General features: G+C 38.6%; 3 protein-coding genes across 3 annotated transcripts; all 3 read right to left on the bottom strand.

Annotated features, from left to right (window-relative positions):
- Positions 1-290: 290 nt before the first annotated feature.
- Positions 291-2,993, bottom strand: LOC126801453 (uroporphyrinogen decarboxylase). The gene is made up of 6 exons (XM_050528804.1): positions 2,789-2,993; positions 2,529-2,650; positions 2,317-2,427; positions 2,044-2,232; positions 1,439-1,564; positions 291-865 (listed from the first exon to the last, which is right to left on the bottom strand). Exons 1-6 carry the CDS (start codon positions 2,955-2,957, stop codon positions 350-352), a joined length of 1,233 nt encoding a protein of 410 aa, XP_050384761.1. The 5' UTR covers positions 2,958-2,993; the 3' UTR covers positions 291-349.
- A 529-nt stretch (positions 2,994-3,522) lies between these two features.
- Positions 3,523-6,280, bottom strand: LOC126801454 (5-amino-6-(5-phospho-D-ribitylamino)uracil phosphatase, chloroplastic). Its single transcript, XM_050528805.1, has 11 exons — positions 6,138-6,280; positions 5,929-6,048; positions 5,695-5,763; positions 5,450-5,554; positions 5,232-5,286; positions 4,925-4,998; positions 4,706-4,789; positions 4,441-4,581; positions 4,220-4,285; positions 3,932-4,041; positions 3,523-3,840 (listed from the first exon to the last, which is right to left on the bottom strand). The coding sequence occupies exons 1-11, from the start codon at positions 6,240-6,242 to the stop codon at positions 3,672-3,674; spliced, it is 1,098 nt and encodes a 365-aa protein (XP_050384762.1). The 5' UTR covers positions 6,243-6,280; the 3' UTR covers positions 3,523-3,671.
- Positions 6,281-24,047: 17,767 nt separating this feature from the next.
- Positions 24,048-26,492, bottom strand: LOC126802365 (WEB family protein At2g40480). The gene is made up of 2 exons (XM_050529983.1): positions 26,143-26,492; positions 24,048-25,574 (listed from the first exon to the last, which is right to left on the bottom strand). The coding sequence occupies exons 1-2, from the start codon at positions 26,398-26,400 to the stop codon at positions 24,150-24,152; spliced, it is 1,683 nt and encodes a 560-aa protein (XP_050385940.1). The 5' UTR covers positions 26,401-26,492; the 3' UTR covers positions 24,048-24,149.
- Between the last annotated feature and the right edge of the window lie 1,062 nt (positions 26,493-27,554).

The raw sequence follows: 27,554 nt of genomic DNA, 5'->3' as shown, positions 1-27,554 counted from the left end.
AGCCAACTTCTAAACAGTTATAAAATACTAACAACTAAAAGTAGAACAAGAAGTCAAGAACACAGGCATATTGAGGTTATTTTCTAAACACAGTATGTGTTCCACATTTGATTGAATATACTGCTCTATGTCTTGTTAAACATGCTTGGGTCTCAGATATTGCATTTCCTCATCTTGATGATTTGACACTAATAAATAAGCACCAATTAAAAGATCAGAGAGCAGAGGTAGGTGAACTGAACTATACCTTATCTGCCATCCAACTTATAAAGATAAGTATACTTCAACAATGCCAAAAGGACTTGAATTGGAACAAAAAATAAAGACAGAACTCAACTAAGCAAAATTGTTAATATCTGATGTCTTTTGCAACTTCAAAGAAATGAGCAACATTCTCCTCGGGTGTACCTACTACAATTCCATGGCCAAGATTCAAAATATGTTTCCCTCTACCAGCTTTCCTCACAGTATCATGTATTCTGCTGGTGATGAAATCCTTTGAACCAAATAGAACACCAGGATCCACATTGCCTTGAACGGCTACATCTGGTCCCAGTCGTTTTCTACCTTCAGCCATGTCAACACTCCAATCCAAGCTAACTACATCCACGCCAGTCAAAGCCAGCCTCTCAAGCAAACCCCCAGACCCGCTTGCATACAGAATCAAAGGAAGATCTGGATGAGTCAGTTTCACTGCATCCACAATTTGTTTCAAGTATGGAAGACTAAATTCCTCAAAATCAACCGGGCTGAGTTCTGTGGCCCATGAGTCAAATATCTGAACAGCTTGAGCTCCACAATCAGCTTGGTATTGAATATACTTTGTCATTGAAGTTGCAAACTTCTGAAGTAATGCGTGGAGGACCTGCAGAAGTAACCATAAGTCATCAAAGTGGAGTCAACATTCACAAAAGAAAGGGGGAAGGCAATAAAAAACAAGAAGGATGACAAAATTATCTGGGGACTACAAAAAGAATTCACTTCTAAATATACTACTCCCAGAAAAAAAACAAAAACAAAAACAAGAAAAGAAACGTTAAGAGATGGATTTGAAACCAAAATCCTAGTATAGAAATTGCCCTAGAAGCTATCTACCATTCCTCAGATAAAATAATATAAGAATTTATGAGAGTAGATTACCATCAGTAAATAGCAAATTTAGAAGATGGATGCTAAGAAACCTACATATTGGCTGTCTCACAATGCATGTAACCGTAATTATACAACAAAAGGTAAAAGTCAATGACTTGCTGGAACAATTTTCAAACCCCAAGTCACAACAAGAAAATCAGCTCCAAAGAGTGACAGTGCAACCATTAAGGGTTTAATGATCCAGAACAACATATGCCCCAGTAAGTCATCAAATATTTGCAGAAAAACAGCTAACCTCATAGACCTCAAAAGATTGCATAAAACTTGATACAAGCAGCAAAATTACCTTGGGTTGAGAGAAAGCTAATCTCTTTATTTTTGAGAAGTGCTTTGATGAACCACCTTCCACCACATATGATGCTAACGTGAAAGGAGCACCAACAAAACCTAATACCGCCGCCTTATTATCTACCTGACAAAAGTAAAAACATGGATTAATATACCTTACATTATGATATTCACTAAAGAATAGTCATTCAAATTTCATTTAATGACAATAACTTGATAAACTAAATAAAGAACTATATAGATTTAAAGTATCCTAGCTCGTACGTATGGGTTCATGTAAAAATTTTGGCATGTTATTAACTCCAAACTCCAAAGTTTCCCCATAGTAACATTTGGGACACATCGTCAAAGTATGCAGTATAAATATTTCAAAACCACGCTGTCCAACATTATATAGTAAAATTTGTAAAATAATGAGCTCAAACAATACAATGATCACAACACATATAGAGCTACTTATTTCAAATCTCCATAGCTATCAGCAAACTATCGACACCAGAGCAAGTAGACACTGTTAGTGATCCATATGAATAATTGGCTCTATTTAAAATGGCATTGTGAAGATCAGTACTTGAAATTGAATCAGGAGACATATTGATAGACCTCTTTTCGCAAGATTGTCAATGCTTCCCCAACATACGGAACCGACTCTGGAGGAACAAACTCTCTCACTTCATCAACATCCGCAGCACTACTCAAGGGATTAAATATCACTGGACCCTTGCCTTTAACAATGTCAAACGGTATGTTCATCCCAGAGAGCGGAGTAAGAATGTCCGAGAACAAAATGACCTGTCACAATCCGAATGAACTGTGAGAATGAGGACACAAGAGATAACAGGCAATATACAAATGCACAGTAAGGCGGCATCTTACTCCATCAGGCTTGAAAACCTTCCATGGCTGCAGCGAAATCTCAACTACAAGGTCCACATTTTCGGATCTTTCTCGAAAAGAAGGATGCCTCTCACAGAGATCCATATAACTCTGTCAAATCAAAACGACTGAAACAAGTTACTAACCAGACCTCAGCTAAGAATCAATTAACAGATACAATGTGATATACAATACAAGATTCATAAACCTGCCTTCATGTACCTCCCTGCTTGCCTCATCAGCCAAACTGGGGGTCTCTCCACATCTTCACCCCGAACCGCATTGAGCAAAAGGGGTTCAGCCACTGAGGTAACTTGAGGCTCAGCCACACTCCCTGAATCAAAATGTGGAAAAAAAATCTCAATTGGGTATCTATCAAACTAGAAAAAGTAACCATCTTTAAGCTTAAAAATCCAAACTTGGAAAACCCAGAATTACACTAAAATAAAGATGCGAGCTTTGAACTTATTACCTCCTAAAGCGCAGAGAATTCGAGGCTTGGGGGAGAGACTGGATCTCCTTCTTGTTAATGAAGCGGAGGAGGGAGCAGAGAAGCAAGCTATGGAGCCATAGCTGTGAATGCAGGACATGTTTGGAGGAAAAGGAGAAAGCTTTGGGTGTCTATCTAAGGGTCTTTGCATATCAGAGTAGGCAGAATAGGAAAGAAGGAAAAGGAAGAAGAACTAGAAGAAGGAGCTCTGTCGGAGTCGATGATAATAATAACGATAAGGGGCTCTGATTCTTGCCATGTCACACACCCCTCCAACAGTCAACGGTTAAGGAGATTGGATGTGGTCATACGACTGTCGTTTGTTCACTTAAGTTCCTCTTGTTCTTTAAGGCAGTTACGGGTTCGGCTTAGGTCCAATTCAACCATACTGTTCCTCTAAAAAAAAAACATATCGACGCACATGATGCTGAAAATAACACCAAGACGCCGAAAAGAGGAGAGACTTAACATTGAGGCGCCAAAAAGAGGGAGATCGGCGGTCTTCAAAGATGACCGGACCGGAAGAAATGTTGGCTGGTGCGGCATTATTGGGGCTAAAATGTCACACTAGGAAGCATGTACATTAATCCTTTTTAACTTATGTTGTTTACATCTGGCTTGCTTTTCTTTTCTAAAAAAAGAAGGTATTGAGTGCAAACCAAGAACCCAAAAAAAGAGATTGACTTGGGGGGCTTTGAGATAAGAGTTTGACTCCCTTGATCACATGAATACTTTTCACTATAACGAATCCGTATATCAAATATGAAAGCTAATTGTGAGATAAAGTACAAACAAAGAACTAACAAAAAAATTCAGCTGCTAGAGGGCCTAGATTACATTAGGGGAGATGATAATCAATAATGAATCAGAAAATAGTATCCATTGTAAGCTTCCTCTTCGTTGGAGATTTCTCTATAATCTGTTTTTGGAGGTCCATGAAAGTAGAACCCTTGTTTGCAAATAATCTTCGGAGATTGATTACTGAAAGTTCATTCAAACTAGCAACTGCAAGATCAGCCTGCACCAGATCATACCTGTGTGTCCGTCCAACCACAATCTCAGACTCAGTATAGACAGTTATTTTGAAATGCAAATTTTCTATGTTTATGTGGAAAGATCACATACGCTGGGTGGGCACCGATCAATCCTACAGCCATCATCGTACAGTTGTGAGCAGCAGTTATACCTCTAGGCTCATCCTCAAACACTACGCACTTGGATGGCTTCCGATCCAGCTGCAACGAGTATAATGAATCTGGTTAGAGTGACGCTACAAAAATAAATCCAGTAGGATTTCCTCTAGGTTTATTATCATATACCGTAAGATGTGGGGATATAAATCATATAATTAGCATTGGACCTTCACTTGTATTACATATTTATGGAGAAATTTTTATAGGTTGCGAACAATACCTTCACAGCCGCAGAAAGAAACCTATGAGCTATTGAATCCATGCCATCTTCCTCGGTCACAATTGCCTATAAACCCAAGAAAATGACAATCAGGAATGTGTTAAATATATTCCAGTAAGAAACAATAAACTGAAAGATGTGCTACTCCTGATTCTATAAGATACTCAACCCACAAAAAAATTCCAAAAAATAACTGTAATATATCTCTAAAGGACATAAACCTGAAAATACTTCTTAAGTCCCATTCGTTCTAGGGCTTTGACCATGCTTATACGATCCAGACTTGAAACAACAGCACAAGGGATGCGCGCTGTGGATACAGCATCCAGCCATTCGTTGAGCCCCTCCATGGGTTTACTAAGCTGGAAACGAAAAGAACAAGGAAAATAAGATTATTATAACACATTGCAAAGATAGAGAAAAATAAATAAATAAAAGATCATCATAATATGAAAGTCCTTCATATGGAAGCAGTTTGGCACTCACTCTGAGAAGATTATCATAATATAGTTGTGAAAACCTTAATGCCAACCTAGTCAATTCTGTATCTGCCTCGTCCCAGGGTAAAAGCTGAAGGTTTGAATACTTGTAAGCAACGGTGGATATAATGTCTTGGATAAAGAATTGCCAGAGTCTGAGAGATGTATAATTAAAACTACAATTCTACTTCAATTTGACATATCCTCAAAATGACATGAATCCAACCTTGTGTAATACATGATCAGCACCCGCATAAAGCATCTGTCCTTGCACATCAGCCTCTTTTGGAATTTCCTTTCCTGATTAAAAAAATTAGAAAATAAAGGCATGTTATCAGAGGTAAGGTAAAATATACACCCATATATATAAACAAGTGCTTGCCTAAAGCCTACATAGAACTGTAATATTTAAGCCTATGGGCTTCCAAGAGGAAAAAAACACTGATTAACACTGATGAGTTCAACATTTGATTGGACCTTAAATAAACATAAGGCTGTGCAGAAGATTGTTCAGAGAAAATGGCTATACATACCCTCTTCTGCAGCAAGCTGCTTCCACGCATTTAATTTCAAAGCTCGAGTATCAGCCTGAAACGAATTATATATATATGCAATTAGATCATCCAAGAATCAAACATGTAAAGCTTTCTTTTTATCTTCGAGATATCTCATCGGTATCATTTCCATCTCCTACTACCAGAACCTTATAAAAATCTGAAAGACATAACTAATGACTGCTATAGAAACTTACCACAACATTGTCAAACGAGAAAATAAGACCATAAGCTTCATCAGGCTTCATGGCATATCTTATCCGTTGAAGAAAACCTTCTTGCAGTTTATCATTCAAATAATCCTACTTGGAACAAGATAACCAGTTAGCTATAGTCTACACGCTAACAGCATCAAAAAATGTACAAACAAGCAACGCAAATTTTACATAATTACACAGAAAATCAACTTGATTACAGCACATAAAGCTCATAACCTCCTTACCACATCAATCTTCAGAGGTCCATCCGGTCTAAAAGTCTCAAACCCTTCTCCATATTCAGCTCCAATAGCCTACAACATGAATGAACCATTGGTCTTAACCAAACTACCTACCAGAAGACAAGTTAAGCCAAACCCCAGAATTCAAGACCGAAACTTTACAACCTTTTCATTCACAACATACACAAAGACCCAATCTTTAAACAAAAGAGCAACAGGGGCTTGAGAAATGAGTACCTCTTGCAAGAAAAGCTTATTGGGTGTTCTGTTAAACCCATTAACAGAGCTAGTTTCGTCAGACCCACAAGCCCTGGTGACCATCCTTCCATGCTTAGAAAGGTTCCAACGCTTTACTCTCTGTAAAACAGAACCAACCAATAAGCAACCAAATTGAAGCAAAAGAAATACAAAGAAAGTAGCGGGAGAAATGAGAAAGGGGTGTTTACCAGCAAGGTGAGGTTTGGGGATAAGAGAGGGTGAGGAAGCGGAGAGGGAGATCGCCATTGGTGAAGCAGAGAGGAGCTTCTGATATTACTGCTAGCGCAGTCCATGAGAGACGTAAATGAAGGAGCTTTAGAAGAAGAGCAGAAATTTGTTTTTTATTTGTTTTTCATTTTCTATTTAACTTAAATTTGGCTAAATTTGGAGTTATCTTGTGCAGATGGGAGGCTCGTTTGAGATGAGTATGAAGGTGCACGTGACCCCGTAGGTCGTTGGAGTCACGTGAAAGGTTATTCTTTAGTGGAAATTGGATATTCTTTTTTAATTTAGAAACTATATTATCAAGAATTTATCAAACGGAGACGCGCTTGTCTCGGGTGGGATGCATCATAAGTATTATAATTTGTGAGTTATACAATTTCTAAAATAATTAAAGTAAAAACAAAGAAATAGATAATTGTATGTGTTATTTTAATTTAATATTTCAAACGATATAAATTTATAAGAGCTAATAATTTTATTTAAAACATTGAGTGCTCTTGACAAAATGATGAGAACTTTTCTTACACAAGGGAAAACTGTTATCACAACTATAATCTAACAAGTCCCGTTCAAAAATATATATATATATATATATATACGGATTTTCTCAGTTAAGGAGGTCCGCAACAATGATTTTGGTGCGGATTTCCATCTTTTTACCACTTTTTGATCGAATTTTCTCATCTCCACTGTCTAGTATCTAGATAATATTGTGTAGATTATCTCTGCAAAATTTCAGCCAATTTGGTAATCGTTAAGGCCCTCCAAATCGAATAACAAATGGACGGACCGAATTCTGTCGAACCGTTACCGTTCATATTTTTAACAGAAAAACACAATTTTGAGTGACTTAACGATTACCAAATTGGCTGAAATTTTTCAGAGATGATCTACACAATATTATCTAGATACTAGACGGTGGAGATGATAAAATTCAATCAAAAAGTGGTAAAAAGATGGAAATCCGCACTAAAATCTTGGTGCGGACCTCCGCAGCCAAGAAGGCCTATATATATATATATATATACATCTAACAAGTCAAATGTAATAACCCGATTTTTTTCGGGACAAGTTAATAGACTACTTCTAAGTGTTTAAGTTCTCGGAAATACTAAATTGTGTTTGTTCCGTGTTGTGACGTCGGAAGTTGAAAACGAAAACGTTATTAGAACGTTTAATTCGAAAAACGTTACGTTTCCGAACGTATTTTTCGACTTTTATTTCGTCGCTCGGTTGCGAAAACTTTCTTCACGAAAGTTGTAGAGCTCGTCGATACGAGTACGTGGATATGTGACGCGTTCTAATCGGACGACGTACGTAAAAGTTATTAACGTCGGAAGTTAGTTTCCGATTTGGAAACTAGTATAAATAGATAATTATGGGATTAGGGTTTCCTTAATCAGAAACCCTCTTCTCTCTTCTCTCTCTTCCGCCGCCCCTCTCTCTCTTTCTCTCTCTCTCTCTCTCTCTCTCTCTCTCTCTCTCTCTCTCTCTCTCTCTCTCTCTCTCGCCCTCGAGTCGATCTCCCTCTCCGATCTCCGCCGTGCCCTTTGAGGCTTGCACCGCCGCTCCTACGGCCTTGCGAGCTCCGCAGCAAGCAACCCCGAGCTCCCCCGCACCGTGCCTCACTGCCACGAGCATCGCCGCTGCATCACGCATCGTCATCGTCATCGTCACGCATCGTCATCGCCGCTGCATCTCCTACATGGCACCACCTACAATCGGAGGGGAACCAAACGCCGCACCTCACCTCATCTTGACTCAAACACGGTTGATTCCGAGGCTATCGAGACGTCGATTAGGTGAGGGTTGATTTTATTTGGTTGTGTTGTTTGTTGTTGTGAATTTGGTTTGAATCGGAGGTGAATTGATGGAGGATCGGAGGAAGGGGAGAGTTAGGGATGCCGCCGCCTTAGGCGGCGCGTGTGGAGGAGTGGGGTGGCGTAGGGGCGGCCTAGGACCGTGGGAAGGAAGAGGGGGAGGAGGGGGAGAGTTTGGGCACGGTGGTGACATCACACGCGCCGGTTTTGGGCTCGGCGCGTGGGCCCCACGCGCGGCCTGCCGGAGGTGGCGCGTGTAACCCACGCGCCGCCACGTGCGGCGGTGTGAAAGTGTTTTCCGATAGGGGTATTTTGGTAATTTACTTAAATGTAAATGTAAATTTTATTTACTACGGTAAATGTAATTAAATTTTACCTTCGGTAAATGTAATTATAAATTACTTTCAGTAAATGTAAAAAGTAATTTTGTAAAAGGGTAATTTAGTAAATTTTATTTACTGAATTTGTATTTACATTTAAATAGTACGTATACGTACAGAAATACATATTAATATTTATACGTACAGAAATATGTATTAATATTTATACGTACAGAAATACGTATATAATATTTATACATACAGAAATACGTATTAATATTTATACGTACAGAAATACGTATATAATATTTATACGTACAGAAATACGTATATAATATTTATACGTATAGAAATACGTATTAATCGTATATTTGTACAGTAACCGTGAATAGTAACAGTGAACAGTAACACTGAACAGTAATTTCGTAAAACCGAAAATTGCTGAACAGTAACCGATTATTACTGTTTCGGCATTTAAAGGTTTACGAAACGATTCTAAATTATTTTCTTATCTTTTCAAGGTGATCGTTAAATCGAGAAAAGGATTTATCATTGGGAATTGTGGAATTACGCTCGAGTTGATAAGGTGAGTAAAATCTCACTTATTTACGAATCTACCCTTGCGGTGATTCCAAGATTTTTGCAAGAGTTTTTAATATTGAATTACGACACGTATACAATATAGTGGATTACGTTTATATCGTATAAATGGTAATAAGTACATATATATATAGTTTGATATATTATATACTGTTATGAATTCATTGGATTTGGTCATTTCGAATGACGAGAATTAAATGTTGAGCATGTGATGTGATTTTTGTACAATATGAGGTGTGATTATTGTACGTGGTTTTAACATGAGTTTGTTAAAATGTTTTGTCTTCGGACGAGTTTTGTCTTCGGACGTGTTTATGAAATATGACATGTATACGATATAATGGATTATTTATATTGTATAAATGGTAAATATGTACATATATATATATAGTTTGCTATATAATATACTGTTATGATTTTATCGTGATTTATGTCATTTCGATGACGAGATTTAAATATCGAGCATGTGATTTTGATTTGTACAATATGATGTGAGATTATTGTACGTGATTTTAACATTGAGTTTGTTAAAATATTGATTTGTCTTCGGACATGATTTTTGGTACAATATGATGTGAGATTATTGTACGTGATTTTAACATTGAGATTGTTAAAATGTTGATTTGTCTTCGGACATGATTTTTGGTACAATATGATGTGAGATTATTGTACGTGATTTTTAACATTGAGATTGTTAAAATGTTGATTTGTCTTCGGACGTGATTGGTACAATATGATGTGAGATTATTGTACGTGTTTGGCAAGTCGGAACCTAGCCTTTGGCCGGGCGAAAGTTACGATACAGTTAGAGCTCTAGTCTGTCTGCCTTAGTACTGCATGTGAGGTAACGGGTGGTTATCTGCTCATGGGTACTCAGATTGTTATAGATGTTGGGTAGCGGGTGGCTATCCAATATCGGCGGTGTATTACGAGAGGGGTAACAGATGTGTACCAGCGTTCTTGGTACCCGTATTATAAATGCATTTGGGTAACCAGAAGGGTTACTTAATTTCTCATGAGCGCTTCTTTTTCTTTGGGACAACCAGATGGGCCGTCCACTGACTCATGAGTGCATTTATATTTGTTTGTTTTGTGGATTTTCGTATATATTGATATGCGAGTTATATGTTTTCATTTTACTCATACGAGCTGTAAAGCTTACCGAGTTTGTGTTTACAATCCCGGTGCACCAATTCGATGGTGTAGTGGATGACTCCGCAGGTGTAGATTAGCGGGAATTGACGGACCGCTCAGAGGACTTGAAGTGATTTACCTCCAGCTTGTGTAAGGATTTTGTGTGACTGTTTTGTGAGAGATTGTGAGGATTATTACATTCCAACTTACGTAATGTAAATTATAAATTTGGGTTGTAATAATTGGTTTTCTGAGTTGTATTGATAACTCAGTGATGATCCGCTGTGCACTTAAATGATTTCGATTTTATTGAGATTATTTTGTGTTTAACGACTTTAGAATTTTGAGTTTTTAAGCGAAATTTTGGGGTCGTTACATCAAAGTACAAGGCAGAGTTAGCAGAGAAAGAAGCAACTGCTTTCAGCCTTCATAACATGATAATTAATATGTAGTTTTTGCAGTAGAATCCGCAACAAAAATTGCAATAGAACTAACAAGTTTAGCTTTGGTTGTTCCTTAGTTGTTTTCTATCTTGCAGTAGATGATTCATTCGCCAAGTTTGTCTTGTTTGACCATTAAGACAATCAATGATAATTTTAGAATCGCCTTAAACTTCAGAATCATGAAAACCATGAAAAGATGCAACAAGGAGACTAGCTCTTACAGTTGTTGCTTCTGTTAACGTCTATTTGTCCAAGTCCTTTGATTGCATCCAGAATGGGATTGCCTTCAGTATTCAGAGAAAAAAAATCTAGAAGAACCACTATGATTCATCGAAATTCAATTTCATATTATGAAATGATGAGAATTGATGTAGATGAGTTGTGAAAGAACGAAACAAAATGAAGAAAAGTGACGAATGTGTACTCCTTAGTATCATTCAACATAGACACTACCATCGTTCCCAAAAATAAAATAAAAGTTCAAGTAGCAAGACACAATTACAATTAGCATGATCCTCAAATTTTACTAACACACTAATTTAAGAAAGTGAAAGTCCGCACTGGGGCATACATATTTCAAAGGAAGATATCTTCAGATTGAACAAGTTCTACTGCCAAATCTAGCTTCATTGTTGAGAAAGAGAGTTCCTACAGCCAAATCATGATACTTGAGAAATGCAATCATGGTATCATGCTTCCGCGAGATCAGTAATCATTCTCAATAATAAGTCTAACATTAGTTTTGTTCTGCTTCAGTTTTTTCTTCGACAAGTACCATGTCTTCCCTGAGTTTTGCCAAAGATGACGAACCATCCCATCTATCTCGAAGATCAAACCATTCTGCCAAATCAACATGGTAGTATTGTCAAGCCGGATTAATCACCAGTGTCTCGAGCTTTGCTGCACTCTTCGGAATACAAATGGCAAACTGCATCTCATACTCAGAACCCCGAAACCCATGCAGCTTAACTTTTCTCAGATGATCATGTCTGAATGATCCTAAAATTAGAGCCCATTTATAACTCATCTCAAACCCATGCACTTTTATAACTTATTCATTCGCCTCCAAGGGTCTTATTACAGCCAGTTCAAACTCTTCCAAAAGGGGTGCAGCCTTGAGGAATCCCGTAGATTATCGAGATTATCAGCATCTCATGATTGCCAAAGATTTGTTATGACCAATCAAAATCACGATTACAAACAAAATATATATAACAGTATAATTGAATCAAAACAAACAACAACGAAAACAAAAATTAACAATACTAACTTGATTCAGATAGAGGCCTGCTTTACAGTGACCTAAGACAGAAATTCGTCCCCACTTGTGCTGCAGATTCAGACGTCTATCTTGAGGATACAACTATCTGGTACAAGTTCTTGTGCAAGAACTTGTCCCTGGCGAATTTACTTTGTGTTTCAGAGAAATCGATTTGGGGAGGAAGAAGAAGAGATGAACGTCTGATGGAAAACAACGACACAATGTCGTCTTTATATAAAGATAAATCCGAACAGGTAAAACTGTTCAAAAGGTTGTAACTGTTGGTAACAGTTATTACCTTTGGTTTTATCCGAAAATAATAATAAAATTATTAATTCAAAAATTATAATCAGATTTAATTTCCAGAGGCCCAAGGCCCAAGACCCATCTATGACTTTATATAAATATATATATAAATATATACCATTTTCTATTAGAAATCCAATAGAAAGCCCATCAAGCCCACTCTAGGCTATTCCACTCATTCACTTGCTCACATGGGTGTTTGTTTATAAACAACTAAGCAAGTAGCTTTTCTTCAATGTGGGAGTCTATCCCACACTAAGTTCCAACAATACCCCACATTTTCTATTCAAACTCTAACAATACCCCACATTTGAATAGAAAATAAGATAATAATGAACTTTATCGATTTTCCAGAAACTAGATATGAAATGCATCGGAAAAGGTGTCTTTTGGACTTGAACCTTTCGTAGTGAATACTTATCGGATCTACTTTGTGAAAGAGTGAACTTAAGTCTTGAACTATTCACATGTTGTAGTAAATCGAGACAACAAATATCACACATAGCATATCTATACACATTTCAATTCTTACGGTCGTGTTCATTTTGGTCCTGAACAACTCCTTACTTCATGAGAATTTTAGAGAACTTAGCCATCTCGGTTCCCAAAGATGCGACCCCACATCAATCTCATATAGGTAGTGCCAATGAAGAATAGTCCGTACTATCCCACCTTAATCAAAGGCTATTAGCATTATTAAGAATAATGTAATATTCATCCCTTATACGTCAACGGAGTAACACACTTAAATTGCATCATAGGAATGAACATAGGTGTGTTTATGCTTCTTGAGTCTTCCCCAACTAGTTTGCCTATTGAACCTAGACCATGGGATCTCTAATGTTGCTAGGTTAGGTTTCCGCCAAGTAATGACTCATTATATTGGCTTTAAGCCTATTTCCCTCGATGTAAATACTACTTGCTCTCTATTAAGGCCTTTTGTCAAAGGATCCGCTATATTTTCCTTTGATTTCACATAGTCAATGGAAATAATTCCATTTTTGAGCAAGTCTCGTATTGTCTTGTGACGTCGCGCCTTATATGCCTTGATTTGCCATTGTAGATTTGGTTCTTAGCTCTTGTAAGAGCAGCCATACTATCACAATGAATGCAAATGGCCGTAACAGGCGTTGGCCACAACGGAATACCCTCTAGGAAGTTTTTGAGCCATTCCGCCTCTTCGGCAGCTTTGTCTAAGGCTACAAACTCGGCTTCCATAGTCGAACGTGTATTCACGGTTTGCTTTGTTGATTTCCAGGAAACGGCTGCCCCTCCAAGTGTAAATACATAACCACTTGTAGACTTGCTTTCCGAATGATTGGAAATCCAATTAGCATCACAATATCCTTCTAACACGGGAGGATATTTTGTATAATGCAATCCATAATCCATTGTATACTTTAGATATCGTAGCACTCTTACTAGTGCAAACCAATGATCTTTTCCGGGATTGTGAGAGTAACGACTAAGTCTACTCAAACTATATGCTATATCCGGTCGCGTACAATTCATTATGTACATTAAGCTCCCAAGAACTTGAGTATATTCCAATTGAGACACACTATCACCTTGATTCTTCTTAAGATGACTAGCGGGATCAAATGGAGTAACAACCGGCCTATCTTCAAAATGTCCAAATTTCCTAAGGACTTTCTCCACATAATGAGATTGAGTAAGTGTGTAACCATCAGGGTTCCTTTGAATCCGAATTCCAAGAATGATATCGGCTATGCCCATATCCTTCATATCAAAAGAAGAATGCATTAGCTTCTTGGTTTGATTAATTACATCCTTACTTGTTCCCATTATTAGCATATCATCCACATATAAGCATACAATGACACATGCATTTTTACACTCTTTCACATAGACACATTTGTCACATTCGTTGATTTTGAAACCATTTGACAATAGTGTATTATCAAATTTCTCATGCCATTGTTTTGGAGCTTGCTTAAGTCCATAAAGGGACTTAGCCAATTTGCACACTTTCTTTTCTTGACCTTTAACGACAAATCCTTCGGGTTGTTCCATGTAAATTTCTTCATCTAATTCACCATTCAAAAACGCAGTTTTCACATCCATTTGATGTATTTCCAAATTGTGAACAGCCGCAATAGCAATCAACGTCCTTATAGACGTAATTCTTGTGACCGGTGAATAAGTATCAAAGAAGTCGATACCCTCCTTTTGACGATACCCTTTGGCTACTATACGAGCCTTGTATTTTTCTATGGTACCATCAGGTCTCAATTTTCTTTTAAAAATCCATTTATGGCCTATTGGTTTATGTCCCGGAGGTAAATCAACCAGTGTCCATGTATTATTTTGCATAATGGATTCTACTTCACTTTGGATAGCCTCTTTCCAATAAGGTGCTTCTGATGACTCTATAGCAGCCTTATAAGTTTGAGGTTCTCCTTCAATTGCAAAGGTCATATAATCGGGTCCAAAATCTTTGGCTATTTTTCCACGTTTGCTTCTTCTTGGTTCAACTTGTTTTTGACCAACTGAAGATGCTTCTTCTCCAATTTCGGCACTTTTGTCTACCTCTCTTTGAGACATGGTTCTTTTCCTTGGATTAGATGTTTCCTTATCTTTATCCTTGTAAGGAAAAATATTCTCAAAAAATTCTGCTTCGGCAGATTCAATGATTGTGTTTTTGTTAATTCCTTCTACCTCCGAATTGTAGACCAAAAATTTATATGCAGCACTATTATTAGCAGGGCCAATATAGATGCAATCGATAGTTTTTGGTCCAAGTTTAGTTCTTTTTGGCAAAGGAACTTGAACTTTCGCAAGACAACCCCACACTTTCATCGTTTTCAAAGTTGGCAATCGTCCCTTCCAAATTTCATAAGGAGATTGATCACTTTGTTTATGAGGAATCCTATTTAATATCATATTTGCAGTAAGACACGCATCTCCCCAAAGACTATGTGGTGCTCCCGAAGTAATTAACATAGAATTGATCATATTTTTAAATGTTCTATTCTTACGTTCGGCAACACCATTTTGTTTTGGAGTATATGGAGCTGTGGTTTGATGCACAATACCATGAGCAGAACAAAATTCAGCAAAGTCGTTGGATTCATACTCTCCTCCTCTATCCGACCTTAGAATTTTGATTTTTTTCTCAAGTTGATTCTCAACTTCGGCTTTGTATGTTTTGAACATGTTTAAAGCCTCATCTTTGGTATGTATCAAGTACACATAACAATATTTACTGCAGTCATCTATAAATGATATATAATAGTTCTTTCCTCCACGAGAAGGAGTAGCTTTGTAATCACACAAATCACTATGAATTAAACCGAGTACTTTATTGGATTTTTCTACAGATTTGTGAGGATGACTCACATATTTGGATTCCACACAGATTTCACACTTAGTCATTTTGTCCATAGAACACTTAGGTAGCATGCCTAAACTTATCATTCTTTGTAGAGAATGAAAGTTAACATGTCCTAATCTAGAATGCCATAAAGAAGAGGACTCAACCATGTACATAGAAGCAGTGCTAGTGCCTGCGTTATTATTAATAATAGCAGCATCCATAGTAGGTACACCACTTAGTTTAAAGAGTCCTTCACAAAGGTAACCCTTTCCTACATATAACCCACCCTTGGTGAGTACAAATTTGTCAGATTCAAATACAAGTTTAAAGCCCTTGTTGCTTAGAACATGACCAGAAACCAAATTCTTTCAAATTTCAGGCACATGAAGCACATTAGTAAGCACAAGATCCTTCTCGGATGTGAGTTTCAAAATCACCTTCCTTTGTCCTTCCACTTTTGCAGTTGTGGCATTCCCCATGAACAATGATTCACCTTCATTAATTGACTGGTATGATGAGAACATCTCCCTTTGAGAACAAACATGCCTTGTAGCACCAGTGTCCATCCACCAATCAGTTGAATTAGTAACCAGATTTGCTTCAGCAACCACTCCAATGAATTGGTTTTCAGTTTCAGCAAGGTTGGCTTGGTTGGAATTTCCAGAACCTCCAGGACCACCTCCTTGATCCTTCCTCAGTCGACATTCCTTGGCTTTATGCCCTGGTTTTCCACAGACCCAGCAACCTCCAATTTGTTTCTTCTTGAAAGGTTTGGTCTTTTGTGGGGCGAGGGGATTCCTTCCAGCAATTACAAGAGGCTTAGCAGAAGCATTCTTGCCTTTGTTTTTCTGAAACTTGGCCTTTGATGGACTCCCTCAAACCATATTAGCAGTTGGCTCCAAGGAAATAGCATCAGCCTTCTCATTTTTCCGGTTATCTTCTTCAACTCGAAGTTTAAGAACCAATTGCTCAAAATTCATATCCTCAGTTAGATGTTTCAGATATATCTTGAAATCTTTCCATGTAGGAGGTAATTTTTCAATGATAGAACCAACAAGGAAATTCGGGTTAAGACCCATACCTTCCACTTCTAACTCATGAACAATGACTTGAAGTTCCTCCACTTGCTTGACAACAGATTTGGCATCACTCATTTTGAAATTCAGAAACTTGCCAATGACAAACTTCTTTGAACAAGCAACTTCAGTCTTGTACTTGTTCTCCAATGACCGCCACAACTCCCTTGCAGTTTTGAATGTGGAGTAGATATCATACAAGGAATCGTCCAAGGCATTGAGAATATAGTTCCTGCACAGAAACTCATTAGTCTCCCAAGAATCTATAGCCTTCTTGTTCTCAGCCTGTTGTGCTGCTGTTGGAGCATTATCTCATTCTCCAATTAGAACAACAGGAGCCTCAGCAGTGAGGACGTTTGCCACATTCAAAGTTGTCAAATAAAACAACATCTTCTGTTGCCAGCATTTGAAATCAAAACCCTTGAATTTCTCAGGTTTCTCAACATGATTTTTCCCAATCGATGATATTGATTGATCCATCTCTACAAGATTAGAGAATTTCTGTCTTAGATTGTTATGACCAATCAAAATCACGATTACAAACAAAATATATATAACAGTATAATTGAATCAAAACAAACAACAACGAAAACAAAAATTAACAATACTAACTTGATTCAGATAGAGGTCTGCTTTGCAGTGACCTAAGACAGAAATTCGTCCCCACTTGTGCTGCAGATTCGGACGTCTATCTTGAGGATACAACTATCTGGTACAAGTTCTTGCACAAGAACTTGTCCCTGGCGAATTTACTTTGTGTTTCAGAGAAATCGATTTGGGGAGGAAGAAGAAGAGATGAACGTCTGATGGAAAACAACGACACAATGTCGTCTTTATATAAAGATAAATCCGAACAGGTAAAACTGTTCAAAAGGTTGTAACTGTTGGTAACAGTTATTACCTTTGGTTTTATCCGAAAATAATAATAAAATTATTAATTCAAAAATTATAATCAGATTTAATTTCCAGAGGCCCAAGGCCCAAGGCCCAAGGCCCATCTATGACTTTATATAAATATATATATAAATATATACCATTTTCTATTAGAAATCCAATAGAAAGCCCATCAAGCCCACTCTAGGCTATTCCACTCATTCACTTGCTCACATGGGTGTTTGTTTATAAACAACTAAGCAAGTAGCTTTTCTTCAATGTGGGAGTCTATCCCACACTAAGTTCCAACAAGATTTACGGTCAATTGCTTGAGTTTTCTAAAGATCGTGTTGCTGCTGATTCGGGGTAGAATGATGTCGCAGTAATTCTTGTCACGACCTTGAATTTCAAATAATAAAAATTTGAATTCGAAATCATGAAAACTCTAAAACAATTTTAAATATATTGAAATCATCTTATCATAACAGTGTATTGAAACTGAGTCCACAACATGACTAAGTTGAATTGAATAATACACAGCCAATGGAAATGTAAAATTCACTCAATCCTCACCACGAACAGTAAAAAGAAATCTTCAATCTTCAGCGAAATCCCTCTAATTCTGTTAATCCACACCTATAGAACTATCTCATACACCATCGAATAGGTGCACCGGGATTGTAAACACAAACCCGGTAAGCTTTGCAGTTCGTATGAGTAAAATAACAATATAACACAAATAAGATACAAGAGAAAAATACTGAAACATTCAATTATAAATGCACTCATGAGTCACATGACGGCCCATCTGGTTGTCCAATAATATCTGAAAATATAAGTGCTCATAAGAAATCAGGCAACTCATCTGTTTACCCAATTACATTTATAATACGGGTACTCATTCGTTACCCCTCATGCAGTACACCGCGGGACATTGGGTAACCCATCTATCATCCAAAAATCCCAAAAATATGGGTACTCATAAGCTGGTAACACATCTGTTACCCCTCATGTAGTACACCGGAAGACAGACTAGAGCTCTAACTGTATCGCAACTGTCGCCTGGCCAAGACTAGGTTCTGACATGCCAACACGTTCGAAAATGGAAAAATACGTCTGAAGACATAACACACGTCCGAAGACAGAAAAACACATCCAAAGACAGAAAACGTTTTAACAAAACTCAATGTTAAAACCATGTACATTAATAATCCACTCATGTTATTGTACTACACAGGCGACTCTTGCTTAAATAAAATAAATATAGTTACCACAATATAATTTGGAAATAAGAACGTAACAGTATATAATATAGCAACTCATATATATGTATCGTATTTACCATTTTATACACATACACAACCCACTACTTTATATACATGTCATAGTTCGATCTTTTAAAGAAAACGTAAATATGAGTCACCACCAAGGGTAGGCTCATCATAGTGAGATTTACTCACATTCACCATAGTCCATAATCACAAAAACATTTTCAAAATCATTTATTAAAATAGCGTTTCACTTACCCATGAATTGTAGACAATCAAGTTCATGTAATTTAAACCAAAACATATTTTTAAAATAATTTTTATAACTAGTGATGCAACGACTATGGTGACAACTCAAACTAAATTCAATAATTATAATACTACTTCGATCATGATAATCATTGTGAGGTTTACTCACCTTATCTCCTGTGTGCAACTTCCACGACACTGAAAGTAATTTCCTCACTCGTTTCATCAGTCACTTAATAGCATGATAAAATGCTTAAAAAATGATACGTAAAATATCAGGTGACGATTTTAGTACAGCTAAATGTTGTTCATAAAACACTATTCATAGACACTGTTCATGTTTACTAAACATTGTTCCAATTTAATGTTTACTAAAACTACTGTTCACATTTACTGCTTACCAGACAATGTTCACAGAGTACTGTTCATGTTTTACTGTTCATAGTCTTATTCATGCGGCGCCACTGTTCATCGACAGCTACCAATGACCACCAAATTTCACCATCACAATCTAAATGACATTCCTAACAACTTCCTACTTCACCACAAAGTCTAATTATGAGCCTAAACACTTCAATTTAACAAGAACCAAAAAACCCCAATTTAAAAACCTAGGATTTCTTTTCTTCGATTCTCCTAGCACACAACGATTGAGGTTAAATCTTTTAGAGGGTTTTTAGTATGGAATGAAACCTTCAAAATGAGACAAGAAGCGTACCGATTGGTTGTCGGAGGAGGGAAATCCGACGAGTTGAAGTTCGGCGAAATATGCTTTTTGGGGAGAACTTCCGGGCTTCACCGCTCCTAAACGGCGGCGAGATGACGGGTGGCCGGATGGCAGAGATCCGGTGGCCCAAAGTCGGCTGCTCGGAGAGAGAATTTTTGGATTTTTTCGGTGTGAACAGTATCCGTGAACAGTACCGATTCAAATTTCTGATTTTTCTTCCCCTTTTTCTTTTTAATTCTCATATTTATACTATTTTCCAAAAATATCCAAATACCTTTTTATTCGTAACTTCTTCATACGAACTCCGATTTAGGTGTGTCACATGTCCACAAATTCATATCGACGAGCTCTACAACTTTCATATAAGAAGTTTTCTAAGAAACCCAATGAGTCAAAAGTCAACTCTTAGACTCGTCAAATTGAATGTTTCCGAACAATTAATATTTCGAACCCTTTCGTTTTCATCCTCGGCTAATACGACTTAACCAATCAGACTAAACTTTACCAACAAAAAATGTTCAAATTTAAATTCGGTGAGTGAATCAGAAACTGGGTTAAAACAATTGCTTCAATCATCTTCTTAATAAATAATACATATCAATCAATACAAAACCAATTATAAAAAAATGAAATCTTATAGAAAGCCATACGTTGTGGGTATCTTTCTTAACCTAATGCATGCATATATGGTCAAGATTTTCACGTTGTTACTTATAATATAATAGTAAGTACAATTGAGTATCATAAAATGGCTCGTTTCCTCCTCTCCTTGGTAACTCTAACCGTCCTCTTTGGTGGTGATGGTAGTTCTCGAGGCTGCGGAGATGGCTGCGGATTTAGGGAAGACAGCCTTGGCTTGACTCCGGCATCTAAGTGGCTCAAGCCTCCTCATCTTGTTCTCCTTTCCTCTTGTCAGACTACAAGCAAAGGGGTGAGGGTGGATAGTCTATGGGATTGGAGTTCCCGGTCTCCGGTCAAGCTTTGGACTCGACAATATTTGGTTGTGGGGTTTGTGGGGGCGAAAGGGTGAGGGTGGATAGTCTATGGGATTGGCGTTCCCGGTCTCTGATCAAGCTTTGGACTCGACAATATTTGGTTGTGGGGTTTATGGGATTTGTTTATGGTTGCAGACAAGTCTTTGGTTGGGCTATGGACCTGGCCAAGTAGGGTTTCAATCTTGCATTTTTATGACCTTTGTAGGTAGAGTAATGTCACGACCCAAATCTTCGAGCATGAAACTCAAATTTCGAAGTCATGAAAAACACTAAAACAATCTCAATGAATCGAAATCATTTTAAATGCCACAGCGGATCATCTCTGAGTTCAAAATACAACTCAGTCAAACCGATTATTACAAACCAAATTATAATTCGACATTATAACAAATGGAAATGTATAATCCTCACAAAAACCTCATAAGAAAGTCACACAAAATCCTAACACAAGCTGGAATTGAATATCTTCAAGTCCTCTGAGCGGTCCGTCAATTCCCGTTAATCCACATATGCGTAGTTATCCACTACACCATCGAATTGGTGCACCGGGATTGTAAACACAAACCCGGTAAGCTTTACAGCTCGTATGAGTAAAAACAACGATAAAACTCGCATATCAATATATACAGAAATCCACAAAAACATCAAATATAAATGCACTCATAAGTAAATGGACGGCCCATCTAGTTGTCCAAAATATGAAAATGAAAGTGATCATGAGAAATTGGGCAACCCCTCTGTTTACCCAAATGCATTTATAATACGGGTACTCATGAACGCTTGTACACCTCTGTTACCCCTCACATCGTACACCGCCGACATTGGGCAACCTCCTGCTACCCAACATCCAAAAACATGAGTACTCATGAGCCGATAACCCATATGTTACCTCACATTCAGTACTCCGGCAGACAGACTAGAGCTCTAATTGTATTGTAACTTTCGCCCAGCCAAAGGCTAGGTTCCGACATGCCAACACATCCGAAGACAAAACACGTCCGAAGACAAAATACATCCGAAGACAACTCACGTCCGAAGACAAATCACGTCCGAAGACAAATCACGTCCGAAGACAAATCGCGTCCAAAGACAAATCACGTCCGAAGACAAAATTACGTCCGAAGACAAATTACGTCCGAAGACAATTCACGTCCGAAGACAAATCGCGTCCAAAGACAAGTCGCGTCCAAAGACAAGTCGCGTCCAAAGACAAATCGCGTCCGAAGACAAATTCACGTTCGAAGACAAATCACGTCCGAAGACAAAAACGTTTTAACAAATCTCAATGCTAAAACCACGTACAATATTCATCTCATTATATTGTACAATTCAAATCACATGCTCGATATATAAATCTCGTCATCAAATTGACATATTCACAATGAAATCATAACAGTATATAATATAGCAAAATATATATATGTACATATTTACCATTTATATAAATATATATATTCCACTATATCATATACGTGTCATATTTCATTCTTTAAAATTCTGCATAATCTTGAATCTCCAAGAGGGTAGATTCGTAAATAAGTGAGCTTTTACTTATCTTATAAACTCGAGCGTAATTCCACAATTCCGACAGTAATTCCTTCATTAAATTATCGATCACCTTGAAAAGATAAAAAGAGAATTTAGAATTGTTACGTAAACCTTGAATGCCGAAACAGTAATAACCATTTACTCTTCAGTAATTTCTGGTTTTACGAAATTACTGTTCACGGAGTTACTATTCATGCATTCACTATTCACGTATTTCTGTACAAATACTCATCAATTACGTATTCATGTACGTAAACATACTGTTTATGTATTTATGTACGTATGAATATTATTCATATGTAAATACTGTCTCAGTAAATAATAACTACTGAATTATCCTTCCGAATTTACTTTTTACATTTACTGAATGTAATTACATTTACATTTACCAAACGTAAAATAAATTTACATTTACAGCACGTAAATCACTTTTTACAATCACCGACGTAAAAATAAATTGTACAAAATTTCTGTTTCGAAATCACTGTTCACGCGCCGCCGCACGTGGCGGCGCGTGGGGTACACGCTCCACTCGCCGGCGACCGCGCGTGGCGCTCACGCGCCACTCACTGTGGCAGCGCATGGGGCCCACGCGCCGAGTTTAAGGTCGGCGCGTAGTGCCCCAAATCCTCTCCTCTTCCTTCCACCGCCCTTCCCACGGCCTCACGCCGCCTCTATGCCACTCCACGCACTCACACGCGCTGCCTAAGGCGGCGGTGTTCACCCCTACACCACCTCCTCCGATTCTCCCCAAATCGTCCTCAAACAACCCCAAAAATCAATCACAATCATCTAATTGAACTCAACCTTACCTAGATGGCGCCCTAGAACGACCGGAGACCGCTGCACTCGCCGCGAGGTCTCGGATTCGAGAGGAGATGATCGCTGGTGTCGCCGCTCAAAGTGAGTCTCACCGTGGGTCGATCCGTGTCGAGGAGGAGGAGGGTGAGCTCGTGGTGGTGGCTCCGAGCTCCTGCGATGTCGGGAACGTCAGAATCGGCGATCCCATGGTCGAGCTCCGTCTGCGCTTCTCGATCTCCGCTCGGGGTGCGTCGCCGCTACCACCGGTCGCTGCGTCATGGCCGTGCGGTCTCGATGTCACCGGCGGTGTCGAGCACCGAGGCCTGTGGAGGGAGATCGCCGGCGTGGGAGGTGAGGGTCGGGGAGAGAGATAATCGCGAGGGAAGAGAGAGAGAAAGGGGGCGAGTGAGAGGAGAGAAAGAGGGTTTTCCAATAATAGAAACCCTAATCTGAAAAATGTCTATTTATACTCGTTTCCAAAATCGGAAACTAACTTCCGACGTTAATAACTTCCACGTCGAACGTCTGATTCGAACGCGTGACGTGTCCACGAACTCGTATCAACGAGCTCTATAACTTTCGTGAAGGAAGTTTTCGAAATCGAGCGATGGAAGAAAAGTCGATATTCACGTCACGGAAACGTAACGTTTTCCTAAATAAAAGTTACGATAATGTTTCCGTTTTTGATTTCCGACGTCGCAAGGCGACACAAACACGTGTACTGAGTTTCACAACTTTATAAATTTAAAATCAATCCAATAATCGTTCATAAAAAATCAGGTTATTACAAGTAGACCCTTGGGATTCCCCCTCTGTGTATGGTGGTGGTCATAGCGGTCTCCAAATAAGCGAATTGGTCACAAGCATTTTAATTTTGGTCTGAAAAACTTTTTATTTTAATTTATGTTCATGCTAGGGTTGGTTTGCAAAGTTCCTTTGTTTGGGTATGCCCTTACTTAGGTTCTTTGTTTAGTTCCAATTTATGCCAGGTCCCGAGAGGGTGAATTACGTTGTTATATCATTATCTCTTTCTTGAGTTATATTGAATGACAATATCGTGAGTTTTCAAAAAAAAAAAACTATAAAAAAATGATAAGGTGAAACCTTATCGAACAACTTTAATTTCAACACACTAACAAAACCATAACACAACACCAACTTACCAAGAATTTAAAATATAAACAGAAAATAAATATTTTGGTACCAATTCACTCAATCTAATGTGTCCCATTGGCGTTCAAAGGTTGTGTCCTTTTCTTACTTGGCCTTGACAAAGGAAGCGAAATCTGGATGAAACCAAACTTCTTCCTTTGTCGATCATTCCCATCTTTCTGCTCAACTTTTGAAGGCAATGTCAGATCCTCCCTGAGTGCATGAAGCATTTCGCTCAATGCCACTCTATGTGTCTCAACGTGGCCGCGATCCACTTCCTTTTTCGCAGCAAAATCTTCGGGGAGAACTTGCTTCCTGCTAAGCACATCTCGAAGTGAAACGTTTGGCCTTAGAAGGGGCTTTGAACGATGAAGATCGTTTGCTAGGACTGATGACCTGCTCATCTCATTAATTGGGGAATTCCTGGTGTAATTTGTTGTCTGGAGGTTGTTAAGGTTGCCTGTGTTATAAGTAACCTGTCTGTTACCATGCTCTGGCACCAAAATCTGTAGAGCCTCTTCAGCAGCAAGTTGGTTCCGATTTGCGAGATCTACATTGTTTAATGCCTCCTCCAAGAATTGCTTACTGCAATTGACTTCGTCTGTTGCTTCCTTCAATTTCTTTAGTATGGCCAATTTGGATGCATTAGCTTCATCAATTTGGAACATGGCATCTGCTAGCTTCTTCTTGAACCAGCCATGAGCTTCTTGAGCTCTCGAGCTTATAGGAGAATTCATTCTTGAATTCAAGCTCAATTTTTCAGGCTCCGGAAGAACATACCCTGATGAACTATCACAGTAACTTGTTAGAGCCCTGAGGTCTGCAAGAGCAACAGCTTCCGCTGCCTCAGCTGCTTCTTCCATCTTCTTCGCCGCAACCCACCTCATTTCGGCAGTCTTTTTCATGCTGGTTTTGGCCTCAAAATTTGAAGCTTTAGTCATTTTATTTTCCTTAGTTTCTGCATCATCAGCTACTCTTGTCTTCACTTTGATGCTATTCATCTCCTCCTCTAGTGATGACACCCCAGCAAATTGTGAAGTCAGCCTCTCTCGGGTCTTTTCAAGCAAGATCTTCTCGTTTTGCATCTTCTTGTTTAAGGATTCAACAGAAGATTGAATCACCCCGAGATCATTGATCGTCTTACCAAGGTTCATTTTTGCTTGTTTCAGCTCCATCAAGATCAGATCAGGAGAAGATGCAGGGTGGTAAGGACTTGTATTTCCCATCATCATGTGGTTATTTTCCTTGTTCATTTCTTTGATGGCAGGGGATGGTGACATGTGCTCTGCCTCTGAATTGTAGTCCGGTGGAACCGTCAAGCATTTCAGTGCTTCTTTCTGCAGCTGTCTCTTTAGCTCCTCCACAATTCTCTTGGTTGTTGCTAGTTCTTCTAAAACATCAAGTGTCTCTAACTCCTTTACAATCAGATCCTTCTCCAACTCTGCTGCTTGTTCCTCCACTTTCTTCAAGTCAAACTCTTCAATCCCATTCTGCTTTTGTAAATTCCAAACAAACCAAAAAAATTGCCCAATCAATCCAAGACGAATAATGAAAATATACTACATTTAATTCAGGAATCACCATTTAAACTACTAAATAACACAAGAAGTAAAATTCTTCTGCCCAATATACGACATGTTTATATGAAATTATCCATCCATGCCAATATCACATTCAGGGAAAACTACTCTTTAATAAGTTTCCAGATTGACCCCTAAATGAAGCAAGAAATGCATGAAACAGTGTGTTTGTGATCATCAGCTCATACTTGAAACAACTAAACTTTTCAGTCAGAAACAAAGTCATATGCATAGAATTCTTGTATGAATGAAGGCAGAAAAGTTCACAAACAAACTGCAGGGTTCAAAGTTATGGATTATACTGTCAATTTTAGTAGTCATCATATTACAGGAAAGTATAAATCTGTTATACTAAACTGAAGTGTGACAAAATGGTGTGAAATGGCTTTGCAATGGTTTTGTAATTCTCATGGATTGAATACTTGCTTGCTTGCATGGTAACTTAGTAAGACATGTAGTAGTTCACAACTTCACTCACATAATTTTCTCCAAGCTTATAATATGGTATCCAAACCCCGCTTCCGCCAAAACGGGTCACAGCCTCTTTAACCGACCCGAACGGCGGCGACGTATCAATCTCCGCCCTGAGACTCACTCTTCTTATCCCAGGCGGCGGACTCGGCGACAATGAACCTCCTCCATGACTGGCATTGGTGTCAAACTGAAACATCTCGGACCCGGAGTCGGGCCTCATTTCCTTTATACTGGGAGTACCCGGAACCGGCTCGGCTGCCATTGCAGAACCCAAGTCACAGTTACTCAGTTTCAGTCAGACCTTCACAGAAAGCAGGGCTTAATAAGGAGGATGTAGACAAAACTCATCATCGAAATGAACCACCTTCTGTGAGTTTATGTGGTACCGACTACCGAGGATGATGGGTTCGTGATGATATGCTGCCCGGTGCCCTGGGGTGGTGGTCCGAGTCACCACTCGGTAATTGGGGTCCAGTAAAAGGTAGTCGTGCAGTATAAACCCTTTCTTGGGATTCAGTGTGGAATAGGATCACTGTAAAGGGGTACGCGGTAGAAAAGGATTGGATGACCAGAAGTTGTTGATTTTGTGTTTAGAGTACTCCCAATGGGAAGATTACGCGTCAGAGGTCGAGTCTGGGTGAGAAGGAGGAGATCAGAGTGTTGACTAGTTGACCGGGTTTCTTTTTTGCTTAATTTACGAGCGCCAATTGCAGATTCATGATGGCCTTTCTAAAGGTTTCGTTTGGTAGGTAACTTTAGTTTGGTGTGCAAGGTGATATTTTCTTTTTATTTTTTGCTTTGCACAAAGTAAAAGTAAAAGTGAAATTAATACATGCATGCTTTTTCCATTTGGTGATTGCTCGAAATTTAGAGAAGAAACAACATGCGTTTAAAGATCGATTACTGGTTTTTTTTCATCCCAGTAATGATCGGTTAAAATTTTGGATCCTTCTTCGTAATCGACTTTAATCATGAGAAATTTTATATCATTCATTCACTATAAATATCAAGTGTTCATGCATACACGATGATTTTTTTTTTTGCAATTTAAAATAGTTACTTTACTCGATAATTAACATGCATTCATACTTTCAAAGTGTATCGTTGAATATATACGGAGAGGATCGAGAACGGAAGTCGGCGATTCTAACAACGTGCAACGATGGCGGGGATGGTACCGGTTGTGCTCCCCCCTCCCGGCGTTTATGGAAATTTACCGATTCCAGCCATCGTGGGTCATCGATGGAGCTCCGGCCGGAATCTTCGACGTTTGCACTTTTGGAGAGTTGCAGACGTCCGTTCTTGATATATATATGGCTCCTCGATTGCGAACGTCTGCACAATGTGGATTCGGCGATTCCGACGACGAGCATCGACGACGTGGATGGTGTCCGTCACACTCCCTCCTCCCGACGC

Source organism: Argentina anserina, chromosome 7 (assembly GCF_933775445.1).
Source record: "Argentina anserina chromosome 7, drPotAnse1.1, whole genome shotgun sequence".
Lineage (NCBI taxonomy): Eukaryota > Viridiplantae > Streptophyta > Magnoliopsida > Rosales > Rosaceae > Argentina > Argentina anserina.
Note: the sequence above shows the minus strand (reverse complement) of the source record. Positions and strands in the feature narration are given on the sequence as shown.